Here is a 23,203-nt window from a genome sequence, read left to right on the forward strand (position 1 = left end):
TTTCCTAAAATAAATTTATAACGAATATTTTTTAGATTAAAATATTATTATATGAACATTTTTTTATTTTTAGTAATATTATTTTTTCGCTATCCTACGCGTTTTGACAATAATCATAACGCGGTCAGGAAATGTCACTGTCAAAGAGAGATCTTTTTTCCTCTAGCAACACAGTTTCTTTTTCAGTCGACGGGTAAAGGGAATGTGAGTGTTAGAAACTTTTATAAAAATATCCATAAAAATCTGTGATTTTGGGGAAGAAATTGAATAAAAACCTACACGTATATCATAATTGTGAACCCCTTGATAGAATAGTGCCCATATTTTTTGAAATCCCTTTAAAATTATCATAAATACTGTAACTTCTAAGTTCGTGTTGTACACAGAGTTTGTGGTGGTTGTCGAGTTATTTGTGCTTATTACTTGGTGAATACACACTCTGCTAGTTTGTAATGAGTGTTAATTGATACACACTTGATAATTGATAGGGATTCGCGGCTTGTATCATATAATAATATACAGAAACACAAGTTTTGAAGGTTAGTTTTTGTTGTTTCCAGATCCACCCAAAATGGGTAAGATTATGAAACCAGGAAAAGTGGTGCTGGTCCTCAGTGGCCGGTACGCGGGCCGCAAGGCGATCGTGGTCAAAAACTACGACGAAGGCACCTCAGACAAGCCTTACGGACACGCTTTCGTCGCCGGCATCGACAGGTATCCCCGTAAAGTGCACAAGAGGATGGGCAAAAACAAAATCCACAAGCGATCCAAAGTAAAGCCTTTCGTCAAGGTGAGTACTCTGTTTATTACACTTTAAAAACTTTGTTATTGAAGTGATACTTTGATAAAACATCAGTTGATAATAGTGTAGCAATGTACCTAGCTGATTCAGGCATATTGATCTACATCCTAACCTATAAATGTGAGGATACGTTATGTGCATTATCTTGCCTGTATTTATGGCAACTTGAATACATCCCATGTGCTTTGTGTTTATGTTTACTATATTACCAACTTGGACAGAAGTTCAATAGAATTTTAGTGCCAATGTTGGATACACTAACCCCTATTGAACTGGTTACAATTTGTTTTGTAGATAATTCATAATATAGATTGAATATGTACACTGTTCTTTGCTAAACAGATACTTAATGATTTAATTTAACACTATTTGCAGAGTTCTTGAAATATTACTCATAAACTTAATTAGCTGAATATACTTTTACTAAATTATAATCTTGTAATGTTTCTTTCTAATCCTAGATTATGATCAACAGTATAGTAGCTTAGTTTAGAGACGAGAGAGAGTGACAAAGCAATTTATAGCAAAGTTTGCACATTGTCAGTAGTGTAATATGACTTACCAGATCTAGGTATTTAGACTTTATAAACCATAATTTATTAAGTCAGTAGTGTAATAATATATGGTTCATCAACCATAAAAGTAAAAATCAAATAGTTGTAAGCTAGTATACGGAAATAACTAATTCTACAAAACTATTATTATGAATTAAAGACAATAAACCTTTTTGATAAGGTTTATAATAGAGTTAGGCAACATGCCCAAGTTTTGTTCATATTTCCAATGATACTAACATAGTTCTGTAATTGTTTCAGGTTGTCAACTACAATCACTTGATGCCCACTCGCTACTCAGTTGACTTCAGCTTCGACAAGTTCAGCGCAAAGGACCTGAAAGACCCCGCCAAGCGCAAGAAGCTCCGTTTCAACACAAGAGTGCGCTTCGAAGAGAGATACAAGAGCGGAAAGAACAAGTGGTTCTTCCAGAAGCTTAGGTTCTAAGTAATTTTAAAAAATAAAACATTACATTCGTAATGATATAGTTGTTTCATTTTTGTCTAGTTTAGAGTAGGATTGTTTGAATTAGCATTGGATGTTGACTCCGATGGTATAAGACCATCTTGATTTTATAACCTGATGTGTATCTATTACATGGGACTTGAAACACAAATGGTGAAAAGCGGGTGTACATTGTATAGTGGTACTACGTGACATATTGTGCACCTCTGCCTACCCCTTTTGGGATAAAGGCATGAGGTTGCATTGCAATCCGCTGTGCAAGTTTTGCTTCAATTTATTAGTATAATGTACATAAGGGTGATTTTTTAGATTATTTTACCAAGTAATACAACAGTTCTGTTATACTTCTTTATTTAGATGTTGTTATTAGTGAAAGAGAAAGATTTTGACTATTAGAAATCATCTATTAGTAATATCCCTGAGTGTGACATCAAGCTGTGCACTCAGTACTACTATCTAACCATAAAATCTTACAGTACTGCAAATATTGTGTCAAATCAGTTGAGAGATTATTAAGGGCAGGAGTTGCTTCAGCTTGGGTCCACTAATTTCTGGGAGGACCCCATTATGTTTCTTTCGTAGCGTGGATTCGCAATATGCGTATTGTGCGTCCATTGTAATGCTATGCATGGTAAGAGATGAAACTAAGTACCTATGTGACTCCGAGTTATATACTTTCTAAGATCCATTTGGATCAACTGACAAACGGTAAGGAAACCCAGTCTAATTAATTAACCTATTCTAATTATATGTAAATTGCGACTGCACGGTTGGCACGATAGCTGGGCAACCTCACGCAACGTGTAGCGGGTTCGATTCCCGCACGGAGCAACTCTATGTGTGTTCTATAAATTGTTGTTTCGGTTCTGATTGTCATTTGTATTTGAACTTGTATGTTGTTCCTAAACGCACCCACGATACAGGGGAAAACCAGTGTGAGGCAATTGATATCGCCAGTCAGGATTCAGCAATCGTGGTACTCAAATCTCCATGTGAGAAGAGGCCTTTGGTCAGTAATGGCCACTTATAGGTTGATGATTTAGCAAGTAACTTAAGCATGGCTGCTATTAGCAGCCTAGATAAGCCAAACCATGACAGCGGCCTCCTTAACCTCTTGTCTGCCAATATATGAGACAAATAGAAAACACTTTGTGTCTTCGGCGTTCCGGCTACTGCAGATTAAAGGAGACCGTTGTCTTGCTGTTATTAATTTGATTTGAAGTTTTGTGGGTAAAAAATGAAACCAAGAAACATAGCTACATAATCGATTTATTTAAATAAATTATATTCTCTTAAGCAGTCTATTCTTATAGATAACGTACAAGAAGTTAATTAATTAGTGAACATTTTAATAATTGAAATAATAATACACAGTATAAAATGCCGTACGTATTATTTATGTAACCGCAAAATAAACGCACTGGTGAATGAAATTAAGTTGAAATTCCTACGAACGTGCGTAGGATTGACCTTTGACTATTAAGAAATTATGTCACAAATCAGTTGGAATATAAAAATAAACATTTATTTAACCTAATTGGGCTACAAGCCATATTCCCAAAACTGGGAATAGTTACTTCAGTGCAAAGAGCTTTAGATGTAGAAACTCTGCATTAGACTATCAACAATACTATTTTATTTATTCATAAGCTCAAACAAATATTGCACACTGCAAATCGCTTTTTTTAATGGTATGTAAGCCAAGATTAGAATTTGAGCTCTACTTCAATGACCTTAGAGTTGAATTTAAACAATTTACTAGTTTGTTCCTAGTTGCTGAATAAAATACCAGATTTGTACGGTAAAGAGTAAGTTATTTTCGCGTTATTTACAAGAAATAGCGGTAACAATTGTATAGCACGTATTTATGAGCAAATCATACAAAATGGTGATAAAGTTATTCTCAAATAATTGTTTTATAACATTGTAATCATTCGAGAGCATTCAATAAACCGAGTGTTGTTTCAAATCGATAAGTTTGTCGACTAAATTATTGCGAAAAAATGCAAAAAAATAATAGATATTCAAATAGTTAAAAAAGAAAATATTGTCATGGTATATTCTTTCAAAATAAACTAAAGAAACAAAATCGATTTGAGTACATTCAGCAATCGATTCAAGTAAATCGATAAGAACGGTAGAATAGAGGTGCACCACTACAATCGACTAATTTCATCGACAAGCTTCTCGATTTAGTATCAACACGAGACTCGCTCATCACGCCGCGGCCAGCTTCGAGATCCGTTCGTCTAGCTTCTTGATCTCTTTGTTGACACTGTCCACGTTGTGTGCGAACACTTCTTGAACACCCTGTAGTAGCTCCTTGTTGTTCTGCACCCCACTCGCTATCGTAGTCTGCAGGGTTTCCAACTCCGTCAGTGATTTACCGAAGTTACTCGCTGTGAAGAAAACATAAAAATAAACACGTTGAACATTAATTTATAAAACATTTTTTTTTTTATGGAAAAAGGTCGAACAAGTAAACTATTTGATGATTAGCAATCAGTGATTATGGACATTGGCAACACTAAAGTGCGTTGCCAGCTTATTAAAATGGATTTTTTAATTTTTCTTGAAGATTTACAGGTACTTGATGGTGTGTTCATGATCAATAATAATTCTTTATTTCTACGCCAACATCCAAATTACATTAAGCTCTGTCTCCTAAATTAGGCAATGCTTGTTTCAGGAGGTAGTTACCTTGCCATTACATTACAATATCAAATCAGATCACCTGTTGGTAGGTATTTGAATGTTGTATAGTATAAATGAATAAAACAATAACGTGTATGTTTGCATTGTACTCACCCTGGTTGTGCAAGGCTTCCAGTGCCTCCATGCGTTCCAAGATCTCGGAATGTGATATACCATCTATCTGCTTCAGTAGTTTGTACAGCTCGTTCACCTACAATTTTAAACAATTAATTATAAATAACATACATCTCAACAATAGTACTTTAATAGGAAAGACCAAACTTGCTTTGGGAAAGTGGATTTTGTTTCCTAATACTCATTGATTTTGAAATTGTGTATAAGCTTAGAGTAACGAATGGAGTTTCTTGTTCATTCTTCTCCATTCGAAGCTACACTTTGGAACAACTTAGCTTTGGCTTCACTGACGGACAGACTGAGAGACTATTATTTATTTCTTTATTTGTTGACATTTCAAAAGTATCTTTTTATGGTTTAATCGGAATAAATTATTCGACTTTGACTGAAATTGGAAAATAAATGGCGTGATGTAATTTCACGTTTTATACAAACAATAAGTACCTTAGCATCCAGTTCAGGGTCGGCAGGTTTGACGGCTGCCTTCAGAGCGTCGACGTTGGACAGCAGCGACGTGACGCGCGCCTCCGCGGCCGCGAGCTCGGCCGGCCGCAGCAGGGACGTCTGGGCGGCCAGCGACGCCGCCGCGCCGCATAGTGTCGCCTGGAAATACACATTAAATAAGTTTTAAACTTGAATTTTTGCCTAAAAATTAGTTATAGTGAATTGTCATTTTTCTCCACAGTGCATAGTGAAACAGTGAATGTATTTCCAGTAATAAGGGATGATACCAGAGTTTCTGTGAAATCTGGTAGTATCCACACTACATGTGAAACGTGGGACCAGGATTTGCATCCTCCTTTATTTGCACCATTACAAGATATTGCAGACCAAACAAGAAAGTTATTTATAAAATAAATAAATAATCGACACAGCGCAAAAGGGCAGCTCAAATGCCGTCACCTGAGCATGATGGCTCGAGTCACTGGCTGGGCTGGGAATTCTATCTAAGTGTTCCTTTACGTTATAATGAAGGAAACAATATACTTTTTCTTTTACAGCCAGTGGTTAGCTAACCCTTTGTCTCTCTGTCATCAGTCATGCAAGAGTTCTACCTAATCATTTATTTATATGAAACACTCATTTCACAAACCTGTCCCGTAGCTGCCTGCAGTCTCCTAAATGCCTCTTCATCTCTTACTCCCGCTGCCTGCTCCAACTTGTGTAACCTAGGAATTAAATACAAAGAAAGATAATAATTAACTCACAAGAATTCTTCAATATAAGCATTATTAGTTTTAAGCCACAAAGGGAAATGGAATCATATTTATGAGCTGCATGAAGGGTGGCAAATAAGGCAGTGTAAAACAGTGTAATATATGTTCAAAGTCAGTCAGAAAGTTATTTCAATTATGCACAATTAGGCACTTTTGAAACTTATACTTGGATTGTCCATCAGTCTGTCTGTCAGTGAAGCTAGGTGCGAAGTTAGTTTATTTCCATACCTATGTTCAAGCTGCGCTATCCGAGTGGTGTATGCCAGGTTGACTTCAGGTTTCAGCTTCAGGTGGGCAGTCGCCACCTCTCCCTGCTTTGTCTTCTTATTGGAACTTGATAAGTATTCCCTGTAGAAAAAATTAAGAAACATTTATTATATTAATTACATATTGATAATTACTTGGTAAAAACAGCACTGTAAAAAAGTATGGTTTATTTTCTAAACTTTTGCCATAATAATAGGAGTTGTATCAAAATCTGGTATGATTTATAATCTCCATACAAAAGTCAAGTTGGAAAATACAGTTATTTTATATTCTATTTGTATTACTTCTCCACAGACTCTTCGTCCATTCCCTTGTCATAAATACGTAAAAAAGGAACATACAGTTTGCAAGGTTCATGTTTATCAAGGACCATGTACTGCTTTATACAAATACTTATAATCAAAAATATCTTACTTTAACTTCTCTGCTTTGGGATCAATTTGTTCTCCCTCTTCCAATTTTAATTCTTCTAGTAATTTCTTTGTTGAGTTGATTTGAACTGCTAGCTTCGTGTACTCGTCCTGAAAGTAATTATTAAAATTAATTTGTAACTATATTATTGCCAGAGAAAAGGAAAGAAAATACTAATACTCAAAGAGACAGAGAGAGACCAGAAAGAAGCACTGAATTTGTTCAGTCTTTAGTTAACAAATGCTTCAATTTCTTTTCTCTACAACACAAAAAGAGCTCTGAATAAGGTCTAGGAACTATGTACTATTGGAAACCCAGCTTGCCCTTGCTGAAATGGTGCCCACAAACCTAGGGACATCTATCTAAACTCCACATAGTCACATACATGCTTCGTCTCTTGATTTGTGTGTATGACATTTAAAGTTTATAATCTTTCTTTCTTTGTTCTTACCTTTTCACTCTCAGTAGCTTTGTTCTGCTGCTCTGCCACTTGTTCAAGTAACTCTGAGAACTCACAACGGAGCCTGTTGTACCGCTCTAGGATAGTCTCTGGCTCTCCTTCAGCTGCCAATTCCCATTCTCCAGCCCTAAAGCATTCCAAATTTATATACAATGTGATAGGGGTGGGACTTCTAACCCGTTAAGGCTGAGTACTACATTCAATTTTATGGTCAAAAAAATAATATGGGGGTTGAACCCCTAATTGAAAATATTGAAAAATAGTGATTTTTTCGGTAAGAATAATTCACAAATGATCTTTTTTCTCACCAAAACATTATCAAACATATGAAAAAAGTAATGAATTAGTTAGCCAAGGTTATTAGCTACCGGTTGTCGTCTTTTTTTTGTTTCTACGACGCATACAACCTTTGATATCAAAAAAAGTAATAAAAATATTAAAATAGCCATAATTTTTAGGGGGAGAGGATTCGACCCCTTCGACCCAGGACTTTTGTCGATAAAATTAGATGTAGAATTCAGCCTTAACGGGTTAGAAGTCTCGCCCCTATCACATTGTATATAAAAATATATGACAGATTAGGCTGAATGGCTTTGTGCCCTTGCTTTAGTGATTGGCTATAAAAATGAAATGTTCTTCTTTCTTACCTATATCCAATTCGAGATTTTCGGCTCAGTCTATCGGAAAAGTCAACAGCACCAGTTAAAAACCTCCCTTTAAACTTGTTGAAAGAATCTTTCACAGATAAATGCAATTGCTCAATACATTCATTTTCTTCTTCCTCAGTAGGGTCAGGCTGGTCGGCCTCCGGTAAATCACCGGTCTCATAAACATCAGGTTGGTCGTAAGCCTGAGAAAAATAAAATATTGAGCACCACAAAGCAAAATCAATAATGTTCTTCTGATTTGACGTTTTGTACTCACTATGCCCGGGAGATTTTCATATTTAGGATCAGCCATGGTTACAATTATGAATTATTATATTTATTTTATAATCAATAGGACAATTTATTAGAATTTACAATTTTTTTTACATAAAATGACGTCACTCGACAACTGGATTAGCAGTCATTTTTGACAGACACGTTTGGTTACACGTATTAAACATAGAATAAAAAAGAATGTAAATTATTGTATTGTATTTCAACTGAATAATGTTTCAGGCTATTTTTTATAATCGAAATATACTTTACTAATTATTTTTTTCTTTGAAAATAATACTATTTTCAGTTTTTGATAGGATTTAACTTTTTGTAAAATCGCTGACTTGTATAGATGCGTAAAGGAACGTGTTTTCGTTCAGAAATGTAACAAATTTAAAAAAATAAGTCTACCCATTCATTAGATTCCCTACTTTTGTAATACTTGTCGCCAAAGCAAGTTCTTAATTAGAGTGATAAAAACAGATGATAACTCTTTAACATTTTAATTTAGCGTTTAACGTTTCCATATTAGTATTTAATGAAGTTTTTACATATAAACTTTTACTAATACGTACTAAAATATATTAATAAATTGCGGTAAATTCTTCTCATCTTTATTTTAGTCTATGTATTGGAAAGGTGAGTGGGCTGCTTTATAAGTTTGAGACACGTCATTTATTATTTCTTTCAACAATACGTCATTAAAAGTCATTTTCATTAGTCACCGATAATTTAATATTTAAACCGCATTGAGTTTTGTTTTAGTTGATTCTTTACCGTGTTGTGCTGCTGCTAGTATTGTAGCTGTTGATTTTTTTGTTGTAAGAGTAGAATTTACAAAGTGCCACAATGAGTTTACAGTGGACCATCATCGCGACGTTCTTGTACGCCGAAATCGCAATCGTGCTCCTCTTGACATTGCCGATCGCAAGTCCATCAAAATGGCAGAGATTTTTCAAGTCAAAATTCCTCGCTTACATAAGTGGTCAAGCGTCTATTTACTTTTTAATTCTTATTGGAGTGCTAGTACTATGCCTTCTCGATGCCATCCGCGAGATGCAGAAGTACTCGAACATCGAGTCTACCGACCACCAGCACTTGGACGCGGAGATGCAAGGTAACATGAGGCTGTTCCGTGCTCAGAGAAACTTCTACATTTCTGGGTTTGCGTTATTCTTGCTGGTAGTCATTCGCCGGTTGGTCCAACTGATTTCGCAGTTGGCGACTCTTTTGGCACAGTCCGAGGCTAACTTCCGTCAAGCGCAGAGCGCTACAGTTACTGCCAGGGACCTTCTGGAAAAGGCTGGCGCCGGTGACGAGCAGAATAAGAAAGAGCTAGATGAACTGAAGAGCAAAATCACATTGCTGGAGAAGGAATTGAACAAAGAGAAGAAGGACAAGGAAGCTGTGAAATCCCAGGCTGAGAGCCTCAACAAGGAGTATGACAGACTTGCTGAGGAGCACAGCAAACTACAGAAGAAGCTGACAGTAGCCAGTGGAGGTGACTCCAAGAAGGATGAATAGATTTGTCCGTTGTTAAGTCATGGTCTGATAAGTTAGTGATGTTTAAAGTCCAATTCTAATTACCAAGTCTTCACATCACTGTTTAATGCTAAATGAACAACTTGGGAACATACTTGACATCATTCTATTCAAAATAAGCAATGATGTAATTGTGATTCCAGTTATACTAGATCTATGAATAGGTTGCCTTAATTTTTGTTGTAAGGTCTATAAAATTTGGTCATCGGAGAATGTTTACATACCTAATAACTAATCTGATAATAATCTAATGTCCACATAATTATTGTTACAACTAATTAGATACTAATGGCATTATTGAGAGTAATGTTTTGCATTTATTTTTGTTACACCAAAACATTTAAAACGTAAAATAATAGCTTCTATACAATTATGGTAACACTGTTAATCAATTATTAGATTCCATTATAAATGTAATGCCATGTGCTAAACAGATGGTTGATCAATGATATTTATATAATTCTTGTTGTATGAAAGTGGAATGAATATTCAATGCTTTCTAAAGCACTTTTTGTGCACATGTTACTTCTCAGGTATTTTTGTATAACATAAAAATGATAAGTAGGTACTATGTAAGTTGATTTGTATAGCAAAAAGTCTGAATTGTTAATTTATTTGTTTTATTTTTTATTAAAAAGACAAGCAATGCATAATTTATTGTAATATAAACCAGTTTGCAATGTCGATGAAATCATAAAATTTTTGTTTTCTTTTTAAATCTACCCTAAACATACCTTTTGTGAATGTTTGTTATGTAATATGATTATTGCTTTAACTAGATTGTCTTTGGTTGCCTTGAACATTAAGAACCAAAGTTCAAAGTACATAATTACCGGTTTAACTAAATAAATGATGAGTCATCTCACATTGCCTATTTTGAACATATGTTTAGCATATTTCGTCATTCAAGAATTCCAAGGCTTACTTCGTTAGATCGCACAGAAAATTTATACTACAATGACGAAATAATTTCGCGGCTTTTGACTTATAGGCATTTTGCTTAGAATTTTTCTCAATATAATATTACCTATTTTATGTTAATTTCTAATGTTTGTGGAATGTTCAACCTTTTAATTTATCACAGACATAGAGCATTAAGGTAGAGTAATGCACATTTGAATAAATAGAAAGCAGAGGTGAAAAATAAATACCTACTTGCAATGGCGGACACTGGTTCAATGACCTTTTGACATAATACTAGCCTAACGGTTTATTTTTTTTACCCTATATGGGTGAAGGTCGTTTATTAGAAAAACGCATGTGCATTTTTTTTCATTCTGTGTTTGTGGTAAATGTACTAAACTAAACTTTTTTTACAATTTGTATAGCTATAAATAATTTCGGTCGGGTTGTTATGGGTAGTCTAGCAAGAGGGTTTGTTTGTGATTTGTACTCTTATACTATTTTCAGTGTTGCTTCGAAATAAATTTGTATTTTTATCTTAATGTTTTATTGATATTTCTATCTTACCTACCTTGAGTTTAACATAACTGGCGAAGAAATACCGTAAAACAGGATGAATAGAATTCGAGAGGTGAATAGATGTTGGGGAAATGTTCTAGCATCTATTCACCCCTTTTATGTGTCTATTTACTCCGTTTTACCGTTACTATAAATATTTTAAATATAAAAACAACGCGTCTATCTGCCAATCCCGAAAGGTATTATAATTAAGCACGCTCAGTCAACGTCTGAGTTTAAATTTAAATCAGAGTTAAGATCTGACCGATTGTTATGGACAGACACAGACGGTCAGACACCGTATCAGTTAAAATTGCGTCTGGTCTGGCTTGTGTGTCTGCCAAAACGTCAATTCTATTTTTAGACACAACTACATTATGATTCATAGTGGATCATGTCATGATATAAATAAATAATCATTTACATGCATGATGAAATAGTTTGTTAGTTGTTGCATTGTGAAATCATACTCGGAAGGTGTACGTGGGTTTTTGATAATAGTCGGACTTTAGTCTTACGATGCATAAGTATGAGTATGAGTATGGATAGTCGAATCATTTATTTTCTGAACACGTTATCGTTTAGCTATGTATTACGAAGATTATGACTGAATAATTATCTAAGAATAGATTTTTTTGTGTGGAATATTTGCGGTTTTTATGTCAAACTAAGGTCGTCAATCCTACATAAGCCTCAAATCATATTTGGTATATGTATATTTTATAGATTACTTATGTGCAAACGAGCAGACAGATCACCTGATGGTAAGCGACCAACGCCGCCTAGGGACACTTGCAAAAACAAGAGGTGCGTTGCCAGTCTTCAAAAATCTACATAATAAGTACTTAACACAGCTACAGGTCTCTGTCGTTTGAGTGTTAGTAGATTAAGTAAATTTTTAAATTAATCTTGATCAAATCGACTACCCTCTACCCTCTAACTGCCCCTACCCAAATAAACTTGCGAATCTGCCCACTCCTTCGGGGAATAAAAGACATGATGTAATGTAGTGTAATGTTAGGTATGTGATGTCACACGTTCTTCTACCTTTGTGTTTAATATGCGAGTCGTGTAGTAGTCCTACTAGGAGTTGGTTACTAAACACCAGTCCAGACAATTGGGTAGGCAGCAGTCTAGGTACAACTGGACCTAGGTGTCTATTCAATTTACGCGATTAAGATTAACATTTTCTTAGACTTTGTACAAATCTAATCAGACTCAAACTCAAACTCAAACTCAAATTATTTATCAGGACGTCTATTATTAGAATATAACATAGATATTTAGTAGAATAGGTATTTAGAATAACATAAGTATTTAGTAAAATTATGAACGTATGTTGCTATGCATAGGTAGGTACCGTTCACCGAGCATTGAACCTAGATATAACAGTAGATATATCTACTATCGCTACTTACCTAGGTAGGAACGTAAAGTATGAAAAATAATATAAATCAACGAAAAACGCGCTACCAGGAGTTTGCGGTAATTTGTCTTTCTCTCTTTCTCTTACACATGAGATAGGACATTCTTTTAACGGGGGAATATCATCTAATGACTTCTAACCTATTACTGACTTAAAACCACCCCGTTCCTACTCCTGCGTTTTGAGCCGAAGCTCGGGTAAACCCGCTAGGTAGTCCGCAGCTCATGAGATAAGACATAGGGTTGGTTTTTAGTCTGTAAGAGTCTGACAATCTCCTTCGTTTTCCCGGACTAGGGAGCTCTATGAGCATATTTTTTTTTGGGTAAAAAATGTAAGTACATGAAACACGTGTTTGTGGACAGCAACCACAGAGCGTCTCCTAGTTAGTTACCTAATATTTATTTATTTAACAGGTTTATGCACATAAATTCATGGTTGGACATAATGCTGTTGGCATTTTCTGCGTGTGGTACCAACCTTGGATGGTACAGAGAATATAATCAGTGAGTGTAAAGAGCATGCCAAGTAGTAATCTATTTAGAATAGTGTTAATACTAATTACAATCCTTCCATACATCATTATTCGTTAGCTTCCATCACATTCTCCTATTCTCTCCCTAATTTATCAATTCAACCGATAGAGTTATTTATATTTGTTCTAAATATCGATATCTAATCGAATCCATTAATCATTAGCTAATCGGTAACGAATGGACCATTGACCTTTTATTTGTAAACAGTCGTCGAGTCCAAAGTTCGAAGGTTATAACTTTAATTCAATAATTCTTGAAATATGCACGTCAAACGTCATGAGTATTTATTCCCGAAGAGGTTAGCAGAGGTATACATATTCAAGGTATACCTAACTAGCTACTTCCGCGAGGTTTCACCCGCTGTTCTCGGTTCCTATTGATCGTAGCGTGATGATTTATGCTTATAACCTTCCTCGATAAAGGCGCTATCCAACAAAAAAAGAATTATTCAAATCGGACCAGTAGTTCCTGAGATAAGCGCGTTCAAACAAACTCTTCAGTATAATATTGGTATAGATACCCACTTTTCAGCGTATATGTCTCCCAGGGTGATGAGTGATAAGGAGTACCGATACGAAGCCGTGGAAGAATTAAACGGGTTAACGGACTTAACAGGAGAAGGAACAGGGTCGATAGAGCAGAGCAGTGGGAGTCAATCATAAAACAATTACAGAACATCAAATACATCGTTTTCAAATTAATATTAAAATAGTTAGACAGACCAATTACTAGAATGTCTAAATTAAATTAAAACTTCACTGACGAGGGTGTAGCGTAATTATCTCCGTTTAATTATAGACGTAATTAATATATCTTTGATATTTCAACCCTGAAGGCTGAAGCTTCAAATTCAGGATCAAAACTAACTTTGTAGGTGTAGTATCAACTTCAAATGTTTATTTTTGGTACCTGGATCTATTAATTATGTTTGTTATCTACGGCATAATATAATTTAAGTCTATATATAGCCTATATTAATTTAAGTGAAGGAGTAGGTAGAGGTGCACACAGAATGTATGTGGCTAGTAGTAAAATATTACAATAGGGTAAAGGACTAATTCATATTTTATTGTCCATCTTGTACATTATTTTAAAACATTAGACACGTCATTTTTATTTTCTTACGGAAACAAATACATTCGTAGATATATTTATTGATTTTGAATATCGCGTGACGTAACTTCTAGGTATGTTTTAAACGTAAAAATGACGTATTTGCTCCCACTCTTGAATTTTTATTTAATTTGATTTTTTATAAGTATATATCTCATATATCTTATAGTATGTATCTTATATGACAAAAAAATTAGGTCTGTATTATTTTTTCATTACCTAACCGACGGACTAAATAGATTGTTAATAATTTTCATACTCATTTCATCATCCCTATTCTTAGAATGTGCCTAATGTACCTAACATAGACTAGTTTATCTTTTGTTACACGAGAGTTTTGACACGTCATGAGTTCAACAATATTAAATTTTCTTGTGAAATTAATCATTTTCTTATTTTCATAACCAGTTGGTTGCCTAGTCACTGCACCAATCGAGCATATTGGGTGTAATCATGCCTATAATCATTGGGTATAATGGTGCCAAGATCAGGCATGAACTCAGTTCATTGAGTCATGATCACGGATGGCGCTTGCAACAGTGCCAAAATATCGGAAACTCATAAAAACTAATAATAAAATAAAAATATCCCGTTTTTTTTTTGAGGGGGGAATCATCCAATGATTTCCTCCGCCTTTGGCGAGGAGGGACGGAGTGTCAGACTCTTACTGACTAAAAACCACCCTGTTCCTTCTCCTGCTTTGAGCCGGAGCCCCGGTAACCTTTTACGTTGTCCGCAGCTCTGGATCGGGCATCAGCCCTACTGGGCCCCATCTGTGGTGGTCTGGCTTTTTGAGGCGCGCGCAGAATGCGACGCCCTTGCTCGCCGTCCGCAGATCCGCACTTACGGTGGCCGGAGATCGTCACGCGAAAGTATCCCGTTTTAAGTTCTAATGATATTACCAGTGACCATGTCAGTTTAAAAACTTATACCTACATAGATTTTCAAAAATCATATCGGTATTTGCTACAAAACTTTGCAGGAACTGTCGATAGATGTTATCGAACATTTCAAAAAGCATTGTGAAGTGTTTATATCTAGCTTTTATTCCAATAATCCAATGTGAAATGATATTTATTGTTCGCTGTGTCAAGGCTGTATGAGGATGTATGCGTGTTTTCCTCAGTCCAATGTTATTTTAGTTTAAAAACATGTTTATGTGGCATTGACAGTTTATAGGTTTTAGGTATTTTTCATTGGGGGAGGCCTATGTTCCGTTCAGCAGTGCACACGTTGTGGCTGATATGATGATAATAGGATGATTGACTATTACTTGTGTACTAATTGATTGCATATTACTTTCAGTTGTTGTAAAAGGTTCACTTGGAATGTTGAACATAAACATAATTTTGTAAAATGGATGAAGGGGGGAAAAGGGAAACAAAACAATATATAATTTTAAAAGTCTTTTATTTTTCCTTCTTGAACACAATAAAACAAAATTCATCATCTGAATTAGTAGAAAAAACGAACAATAATCTTCGAAATATACACAACCTAAAAAGTACGAACTTTTTACATTATCAAAACAGTTTTTAAAGTTCGTCCCTAAGATACTCGCGGTAGTTCTCATTTTCGTTCAAACCTAGGCTGTCCCAGAAGGCCTTCTGTCCAAAATCTGATGAGGCCTTCATTTCCATATGAGTAGGAGACAGGATATCCAAATAGTTCAGTTCAGGGGAGTTAGGCTTCACTGGTTCCCATACAGGTGCACTGTTGGTTAATTTGGGAGTTCTGAAAAAATAGAGATAGATTATTAATATGTTTTACTAATAATTGGGGTCACAACTGAACTGAGTGATTACCAGATTTCAGTGATTTGTCAATAATTTATTTACTGGATTATTTGAGGGATGAAAATCATCCGATAACTTCTCCCGACTAGGGGAAGTGAGAGTCTCAGACTCTTACTGATTAAAACCCACCCCGTTCCTACTCCTGCCTTTAGAGCAGCTCCGGGTCGGTATCAGTTCTATTGAGCCCCATGTGTGATGGTCCGATAGCTTTTTCTTGCCGGAATACTGGTAACCCGCTAGGTAATCAGCAGCTCATTGATACCAATCAGCAGCCGCTAGGTATCACTGAGGGCTGTCCTTTTTTCTTCACTTCTATTCCTAGCATTCCAACTTTCCTTTCCAGACAATTCATGTCAGTTACCTATGTTTAGGTTATTGTTTCAGTCCTAGACTACTTGCAATTGCAAGCACAAGCTGTACATCTTGCAAATGTATTAAATATTTAGTTTTTAATGTTTCTCTTGCCCGGCTTTCAAATATGAGAACTTGGCAATAACAATATTGCTATCTTCGGTTCTACTAAAGCTATATATAGACTGTGAAGATATTTTATTGAGACTGGCTCTAATTGCTTACCCGGTGGTTGAGTAGCTGTAAATCATGTTGATGAGACCCTCAATCATGGCTGCATCCTTCTCATCGAGGACCATTCCAGGGTAGCTGAAGATGCTCAGCACGTCGTCTCCATGGCTCACACCTGTATAACGTAACGTAGGAGTCTATTTAACCTTGTAGTTAATCATAATAATTTATTCAGCTCTACTATCATCATGAAGAGAATAGGGATGATGATGAGGTATGAAAATTAAAAATCTATTTACTCCGTCAGTTAGGTAATTAAAAAATATTAGACATATTTTGTCATATAAGATAACAATGCTTAGATAAAACGCATCAAAGTTTAGGATAGGGAGCTGATACGTAATTTCTATGTATAAAACGTACCTAGAAACAACGTCAAGCGAAATTTCAAATCAATAATTTATCTTTGAAAAAAATTGTTTCCATACCAAAACAAAATACACGTGTCTAATGTTTTAAAATAATCTACAAGACGGACATTGAAATAAAAATTAGTAATCTACTCTATTTTGGTGTAGAATCTTACCGTAATTTTCTTCGTTATGTGCCATCAAGTTGGACAGACTGGAGGTTCCACGGAAAGCGTATCGATACACGTAGGTCGGTTGTCCAGACTTGGCAGCGTGGATCTGCGCCATCTTGCCAACGTCCACCATGAAGAGACGGTCGCTTAGAGCCTGGGAAGGAAGGATGAATTTCATTTTAAATATTTTTTTTAATCTTTGTTTTTTAAAAATCGTTGCCCCACATTAGGATTTTCTCCTGTGTCGTGAGTGCGTTTACAAACATACAAGTTCACATACACATGACACCCAGACCCGAAACAACAATTTGTGGATCACACAAAGAGTTGCTCCGTGCGGGAATCCAGCCCAGCCCAGCCACCGCACCAACCGTGCAGTCAGATTTAAATTTAATTCAGATTTTAATCAGAGTCTAATGGGTTTACTTGTCAATACGTTGCCAACAGACAATAAAAAGGATTAACTAGGTATATTACGTCGAAATCTCATATTATATTATTATTTTTAACAGACTTAAAAAAAAATAGGAGGTTCTCATTTGACCTGTATGTATATGTATGTTTGTACGCGATTATCTCGCGTTTGGCTGAACCGATTGATTGATGCAGTGATGATGGATGCGGTTTTCAGCATAGTATTTTTCAGACTTAGGAGCATGTTTAAGAAATATGTCCTGACTTAAAAAAAAGGAGGCGTTCAAGAAAGTTAAGGCGGTTCCCCCCGTTTTTTTTAATTATTCATAATAATTCGTGTCATCAGTTTAGTCCTAAGGTAGTAAGTAGTAAGGACTTTCGTATTTTTTTTAAACGTGTCTCATGTCACCCAGAGTAGACCAGAAATCAATCAATAAATATATACCAACTTATTCTATGTACTATGATTAATTAGTTAATAACATAATGGGTTGTATATCGGCAGGTAATTAATTAGAAGTTCACGGGATTATGTCGCAAGCTCCGTCGCGTGTTCGTCGGCAATACAATCAATCAGGTTTAACTAAGGTACACTATCGACTAATTTACTATTATTGGTCCATGACTAAACAGAAATTCAAGGCTGAGATAGAAAAGAATGTTAATATGGCATATAAAATTCTTTCTTCACGGAGTGACTGAATTGACTGATGATTGATAGAAAATGTACACTAATAGATTCTGCGGACAACGTAACAGGTTACCGGGGCTCCAACTCAAAGCAGGAGAAGGAACGGGGTGGTTTTTAGTCAGTAAGAGTCTGACACTCCCTCTCACCCAAGGCGGGAGGAGTTTGGAGGATTTCCCCCTCTCAAAAAAAGGTCCAATACATATTACTGGACCCAGGAAGTTGGAACTTAACATGTATGTTTCCATGGGGATTTAAGGATATTCTTTCTCAATGGTCTTACATTCGCCAAAGAACTGAATTTTATTTAACCTGATGAATAACTCACAGAAGAGGCTTATGGCTCATTACCTGGATCAATTGTGGGAATGTCTCCTGGCTAACGGGCTTGCCTCCCAGGTAGTGCTGCTTGATCTTCTGAGCAACCTCGTCACGACGGTTGAGAGGCAGGGTGTCGTTGTACTCGAAGATGTTGGCAGCCAGCTGGTTCCAGTGGGCTTCGAGGTCCGGCAGTAGGTCTGGTGACTGTTGGTAAACTGGAAGAGGAGATGGAAAGTGGAAGATAGTAATTTGATTTATAATTTTATTGTAACTTTCGTGAGACATACTAACAACTTTTTACATCTCTGTCAAAAATATAAATCAAATTAATTATTATGTTATCGGCTTACTCACGTATTGTTTCGACAATCGCCGCGTCGTGTGTCGCGGAATGCTGCTCATGAATATGAGCCTCTAGCATGGCTTGAAACTAGTCGAGTTCCTCGTCAAAACAATACGTGAGTAAGCCGATAACATAATAATTAATTTGTTTTATATTTTTGGAGGACCAAGGGGAGGGCTTTGTTCAGCAGTGGACGTGTCTCGGCTGATGATGATGATGATGATGTTGATATTTTTGACAGAGATGTAAAAAGATGAACGAGTGCTCTTGAAAGAGTATTTCAGTTCTCACATAATTGAACCAACGAAACAATGTAACCAAGAATTGTATTGTGTACCTGATTGGAAAAGAGTTACCTATGGAGTTTCTTGCTCGTTCTTTTCCATAGGAATCTACATTTTGGAACAAGTAAACAGGTTCACTAGAGTAGGTACTGATCGACAGACAGATTTTATTTTTAATATTGCAATATTTACTTTGACGTTCAAAAGTGCCTTCCCGATCTATTTGAAATAAATAATACTGACTTTGACTTTGGTGTTCTATAGTTTCTGCTAAATGTGAGAAGAATTGGAAACTAGATAACATTCTCGTTTGAATTTAATATGGATTTTTATTGATGGTCAGATGATAACAATGTGCTCGTATTACTAAATATCCATTTTTAAAACCATAATCTGGTAAGATGTTAGAAGACAGAAGAAACATTTGGAGACTCATAAAGTTCTGACACTCACCGGCACCTGGGTACAATCCCTCCTCGGAAGTGACACTAGCAATGAGTGGCACGTTCATCATTTGGCCGCCTCTAGTTGCGTGGTACGGATACTGCTGCAGGAACGGCTCCCGCACTCCTCGGGGCTCCACCACTGGAGTGAACGGCGTGAACATGTGCACCTTCCATTCCTGGAATATATGGTATTTCAGGATTATTTTTAGGCTTTATTATAATATGTACTTATACAATAGATATGTTGTAAAAATCTTTTTTTAAAAGAGTAACGATGGAGTTTTTCGTCCTTCTCCATTCGAAGCAACACTTTGGAACGAGCGCCTAGTTTCACTGACGGACGGACTGACGGACAATTCAATTTGACGTTTCAAAAGTGCCTAATTTAGGATTAATTGAAATAAATGCTTTGACTTTTTTTGAAGGCTATTGGTCGAAATGGTCGAAGTGAGAAATAGGATAGATAGAAATCCTTTTCCTGCCTGGTCGTCCTCATGCATTACCTACTTTGTTTATTTTTATTTGCTCTTTTCTACTTATGCTACTAACACTAGATATAAGTTATTGTAATACTAACAATATGGACTCCTGTTGACTGAAATAAATGCATTTTAATTTCATTTAATAAAAGAAGAATATTATTTTGGAGTATCTATGGTCTTCGAAAAGGGTGGGTTCCAAAAGTATATTAGGTAGGCTTAATACGGATGATGACGGTGTATGAAAATTAAAAATCTAATTAGACCGTCAGTTAGGTAATGAAAAAATATTAGACACTTATTTTTTTTATTTTTATAAGATAACAATACTCAGATAAAACGAATCAAAGTTTAGGAGTGGGAGCAAATATGTACGTCATTTCTGCGTATAAAATTTACCTAGAAGTGACATCACGCGATATTTCAAATCGATATAATATCTTCGAAAGTATTTGTTTCCGTAAGAAAATAAAAAAATACATGTCTAATATTTTAAAATAATCTACGAGACGGACATTGAAATATAAATTTGTCATCTACCCTATTTCATTTTCAGGTTCAATTATCATATCTTGTGATTATGAATGGGAATGGTGTGTGTAAATCAAATAATAATAAATAGCCAGTCATAACTAGTGTTTGGATGTCAATATGGAAGTTTTGTTTTATTGATGTAACTGGTATTGGCAGATCGTAATTAACTTATGCTGCGCCACAGAACAGCATCCTGGCTGCCTGCCAATATCACAAGCATACTGCATCTGATTGAGGTACTCTATGTTAAGGAACGTAACAGCTTGCTGATATTTATCTCTATATATAAAAATCAATGGCTATTCGTTAGTTTCGCTAAAACTCGAGAACGGCTCGACCGATTTGGCAAACTTTGGTCTTGAATTATTAAGTCAAGGGAGGCGGAAGGAAGTTCGCCGGGGCAGCTAGTATAAAATATAAGTATTATATACTACTAGCTTCTACACGCGACTTCGTCAGCGGAAAATTAAAAGAATTAGGGTTGTGCTACCCCATTTAGGGGGATGGGGGGAATAGATACCGGATAAGCACAAAACAATTTTAAGGGTATTAGGATTAAACTCATTTTTGACCAAAATGTCGCTTATGACCTATTTCCTTTTAACCGTCGATATACTATAACTACTATATAACTTAATAGTTTTTCTACTTACAAACATATCAATCTGTGCGTTGACGATGGCTTCAGCGGGTCTATACTTGAGGCAGTCCATCATTTCCTTGTTATTGTTGGTAGGGCAGCCCACGATCGAAGACAAGGCCTTGGCTTTCTCAGCAGGCTTGATGGAGTGGGTCCACTCCGAGAGGGCAGATCCACTGAACGCTATGCCTCGGTTAAATGTTCCTGAAAGAGGGATATTACCAAAACTGAAACTCAAATCATTTATTACAATGAATCAGCACTGTAAATCTTATTTTTCTATCATTCCTGTTTCTATCCGGAAACTATTGGTCAACATTTTTGTTCGTCAAAGTGTAAAACTTAAGACGGTCTAATAATTATAAGGAATGAAGCGTAGCTGTACAATTTTTTTATTAAACGAGCAGACGTATCACGTGATAGTAAGCAATCACCGCCGCCCATGGACACTTGAAACACCAGAGGCGTTACAAGTGCGTTGCCGGCTTTTTGGGGGTTAGGAATTTAAGGGTTGTTGTTCAGGAATCGGGGATTGGGAAGATTGGGAAGGGGGGAATTGGGTCTCCGGTAACCTCACTCACACAACGAAACACAACGCAAGCGTTGTTTCACGTCGGTTTGTGGTATCACTCCGGTCGAGCCGGCCCATTCGTACCGAAGCATGGCTCTCCCACACTTACATTTTGGCAATATTATACATCTATTAATGCCTTCATGACGTAATCTTAATTTGAAGAGTTAATTATAAAGGCAACACCTCAATAACAGTTCTAATTGGTTCCTTCAGTTCCTGTGGAAATGGTCATCGGGATTAATGTCTGCGCCGTGGGGACTGACACAAAGATAATTGGTAAAGTGCTCACACGCGCCAGATTTGTGCGGATTTGTCGAACGGACCAAAAAGGTTGACCGTTTCAAATCTACGGTTTTTTTTTTCGTTCCCCGAATTCATTGGTTCGTTGGAAAAGTCTTTTGGGTTGAGGTTAGTTGGAATATGTTGTCTTTTTGTGTTGGGAACTTCGTGCTTTTGTTGCAACTGTGAAGGTAGCTTTTTTGTTTCTTTGTTTTTGCGACTGGCTATGCTAGCGTTGACGTTGATAATTTCCATTTCCATTTTGTTTCTTTTTTTCGAAAGTCCTATGATTTAAACCAAGTTCCAATAGGGTATGAAAATTAAAAATCTTAACTCCGTTTTACCTAAGTATTATTTATTTATATGACAAACCAAAATATGTGTCTAATTTTTTAAAATAATCTATTGCACTCACAACACAGTCATATCTGCGTCACACGGATGCAGCATAGCGTCTATGACGGACAGTTTTTATCGAATGTCTCCTCGCAAAGTCGCGACGACGATAGATAATAATCAAGCCATTCTTTTACGTATCTCGGTGTAAGTCGGACTTTAAAATAAATATTAGTCATCTACCCTGTTATGTAAATCTATCTGTTTTGACTCACGAAAAAAAATTAAGAACCTACTGAATCGATGCTGATGTTTAACACAGAATTTAGAGAAAGCCATCAGTCAAAATCCAAGTGCTGCCAGAAATTATTATTCCACGCGGACGAAGTCGTGGGCAAAAGCTAGTATGAAATAAAAGTGCGAGTAACTGAAGTTACACGTGCCAATTTTTCAGGTGAAAGATATGATTTATGTTCAAAACACAAAAATAAGGGAGTATTTTTGGCAGTTTACCCGCTGTTACCTACCGAACTTGGTAAACAAAAGATCGGATTTGAATCAAAACTTATTAAAAAGGATTCTTCAATAACATTTTTATGTGAATAGATTTTTGTACTGATTTTTCATTAAAAATTTTGATAATATTGTACAAATAATATAAATTGATTTGGAACACGAGCGAAGCTGCTGGTAGAAACTAGTAGAAAAATAACAACTATATAGTAAACCACTAACAAAAGTTGAATGCACCAACTTACATTAAAATCACAAAGCACATGTTGCATTGCAAAGCAATTAACTAAGATGAGCCACTATTATCTTGGCAAACAAACTATTTATGCTTCTTGCGAAACTAACTCTCCTTATTCCAACAGATAGCGAAGTTTGCTTTATAAACATACTCCTATGTAGAAATGTTAATAAAACTACATACGTCTGTACATTTGCAATTTCTATTTAC

General features: G+C 35.9%; 4 protein-coding genes across 5 annotated transcripts in view; 2 read left to right on the forward strand and 2 right to left on the reverse strand.

The window, feature by feature from the left end:
- The first annotated feature begins 48 nt into the window (after window positions 1–48).
- On the forward strand, window positions 49–1,839 carry LOC118269161 (60S ribosomal protein L27). 2 transcript variants are annotated; one of them, XM_035584114.2, is made up of 3 exons: window positions 49–204; window positions 561–790; window positions 1,618–1,839. In XM_035584114.2, exons 2-3 carry the CDS (start codon window positions 572–574, stop codon window positions 1,801–1,803), a joined length of 405 nt encoding a protein of 134 aa, XP_035440007.1. In that variant the 5' UTR covers window positions 49–204; window positions 561–571; the 3' UTR covers window positions 1,804–1,839. The 2 variants fall into 2 exon arrangements, with proteins under 2 accessions (XP_035440007.1, XP_035440008.1); XM_035584115.2 differs by having other exon boundaries at window positions 176–210.
- A 1,235-nt stretch (window positions 1,840–3,074) lies between these two features.
- Window positions 3,075–8,096, reverse strand: LOC118269162 (dynactin subunit 2). Its single transcript, XM_035584117.2, has 9 exons — window positions 7,930–8,096; window positions 7,653–7,855; window positions 6,997–7,132; window positions 6,549–6,655; window positions 6,096–6,215; window positions 5,744–5,819; window positions 5,095–5,253; window positions 4,630–4,726; window positions 3,075–4,220 (listed from the first exon to the last, which is right to left on the reverse strand). The coding sequence occupies exons 1-9, from the start codon at window positions 7,963–7,965 to the stop codon at window positions 4,039–4,041; spliced, it is 1,116 nt and encodes a 371-aa protein (XP_035440010.1). The 5' UTR covers window positions 7,966–8,096; the 3' UTR covers window positions 3,075–4,038.
- Window positions 8,097–8,576: 480 nt separating this feature from the next.
- On the forward strand, window positions 8,577–10,909 carry LOC118269145 (B-cell receptor-associated protein 31). The gene has a single exon (XM_035584088.2). It carries the CDS (start codon window positions 8,778–8,780, stop codon window positions 9,450–9,452), a length of 675 nt encoding a protein of 224 aa, XP_035439981.1. The 5' UTR covers window positions 8,577–8,777; the 3' UTR covers window positions 9,453–10,909.
- Window positions 10,910–15,396: 4,487 nt separating this feature from the next.
- Window positions 15,397–23,203, reverse strand: part of LOC118269160 (venom carboxylesterase-6) — a 30,385-nt gene continuing 22,578 nt past the window's right edge. The window contains exons 5-10 of the mRNA XM_050700497.1: window positions 21,067–21,257; window positions 19,408–19,576; window positions 18,358–18,542; window positions 16,908–17,058; window positions 16,376–16,496; window positions 15,397–15,737 (exon numbers count right to left, since the gene is read on the reverse strand). Coding sequence (XP_050556454.1) covers window positions 15,539–15,737; window positions 16,376–16,496; window positions 16,908–17,058; window positions 18,358–18,542; window positions 19,408–19,576; window positions 21,067–21,257 — 1,016 coding nt within the window. The 3' untranslated portion in view covers window positions 15,397–15,538. The remainder of the gene's footprint in view (window positions 15,738–16,375; window positions 16,497–16,907; window positions 17,059–18,357; window positions 18,543–19,407; window positions 19,577–21,066; window positions 21,258–23,203) is intronic.

Source organism: Spodoptera frugiperda, chromosome 2, assembly GCF_023101765.2.
Source record: "Spodoptera frugiperda isolate SF20-4 chromosome 2, AGI-APGP_CSIRO_Sfru_2.0, whole genome shotgun sequence".
NCBI lineage: Eukaryota > Metazoa > Arthropoda > Insecta > Lepidoptera > Noctuidae > Spodoptera > Spodoptera frugiperda.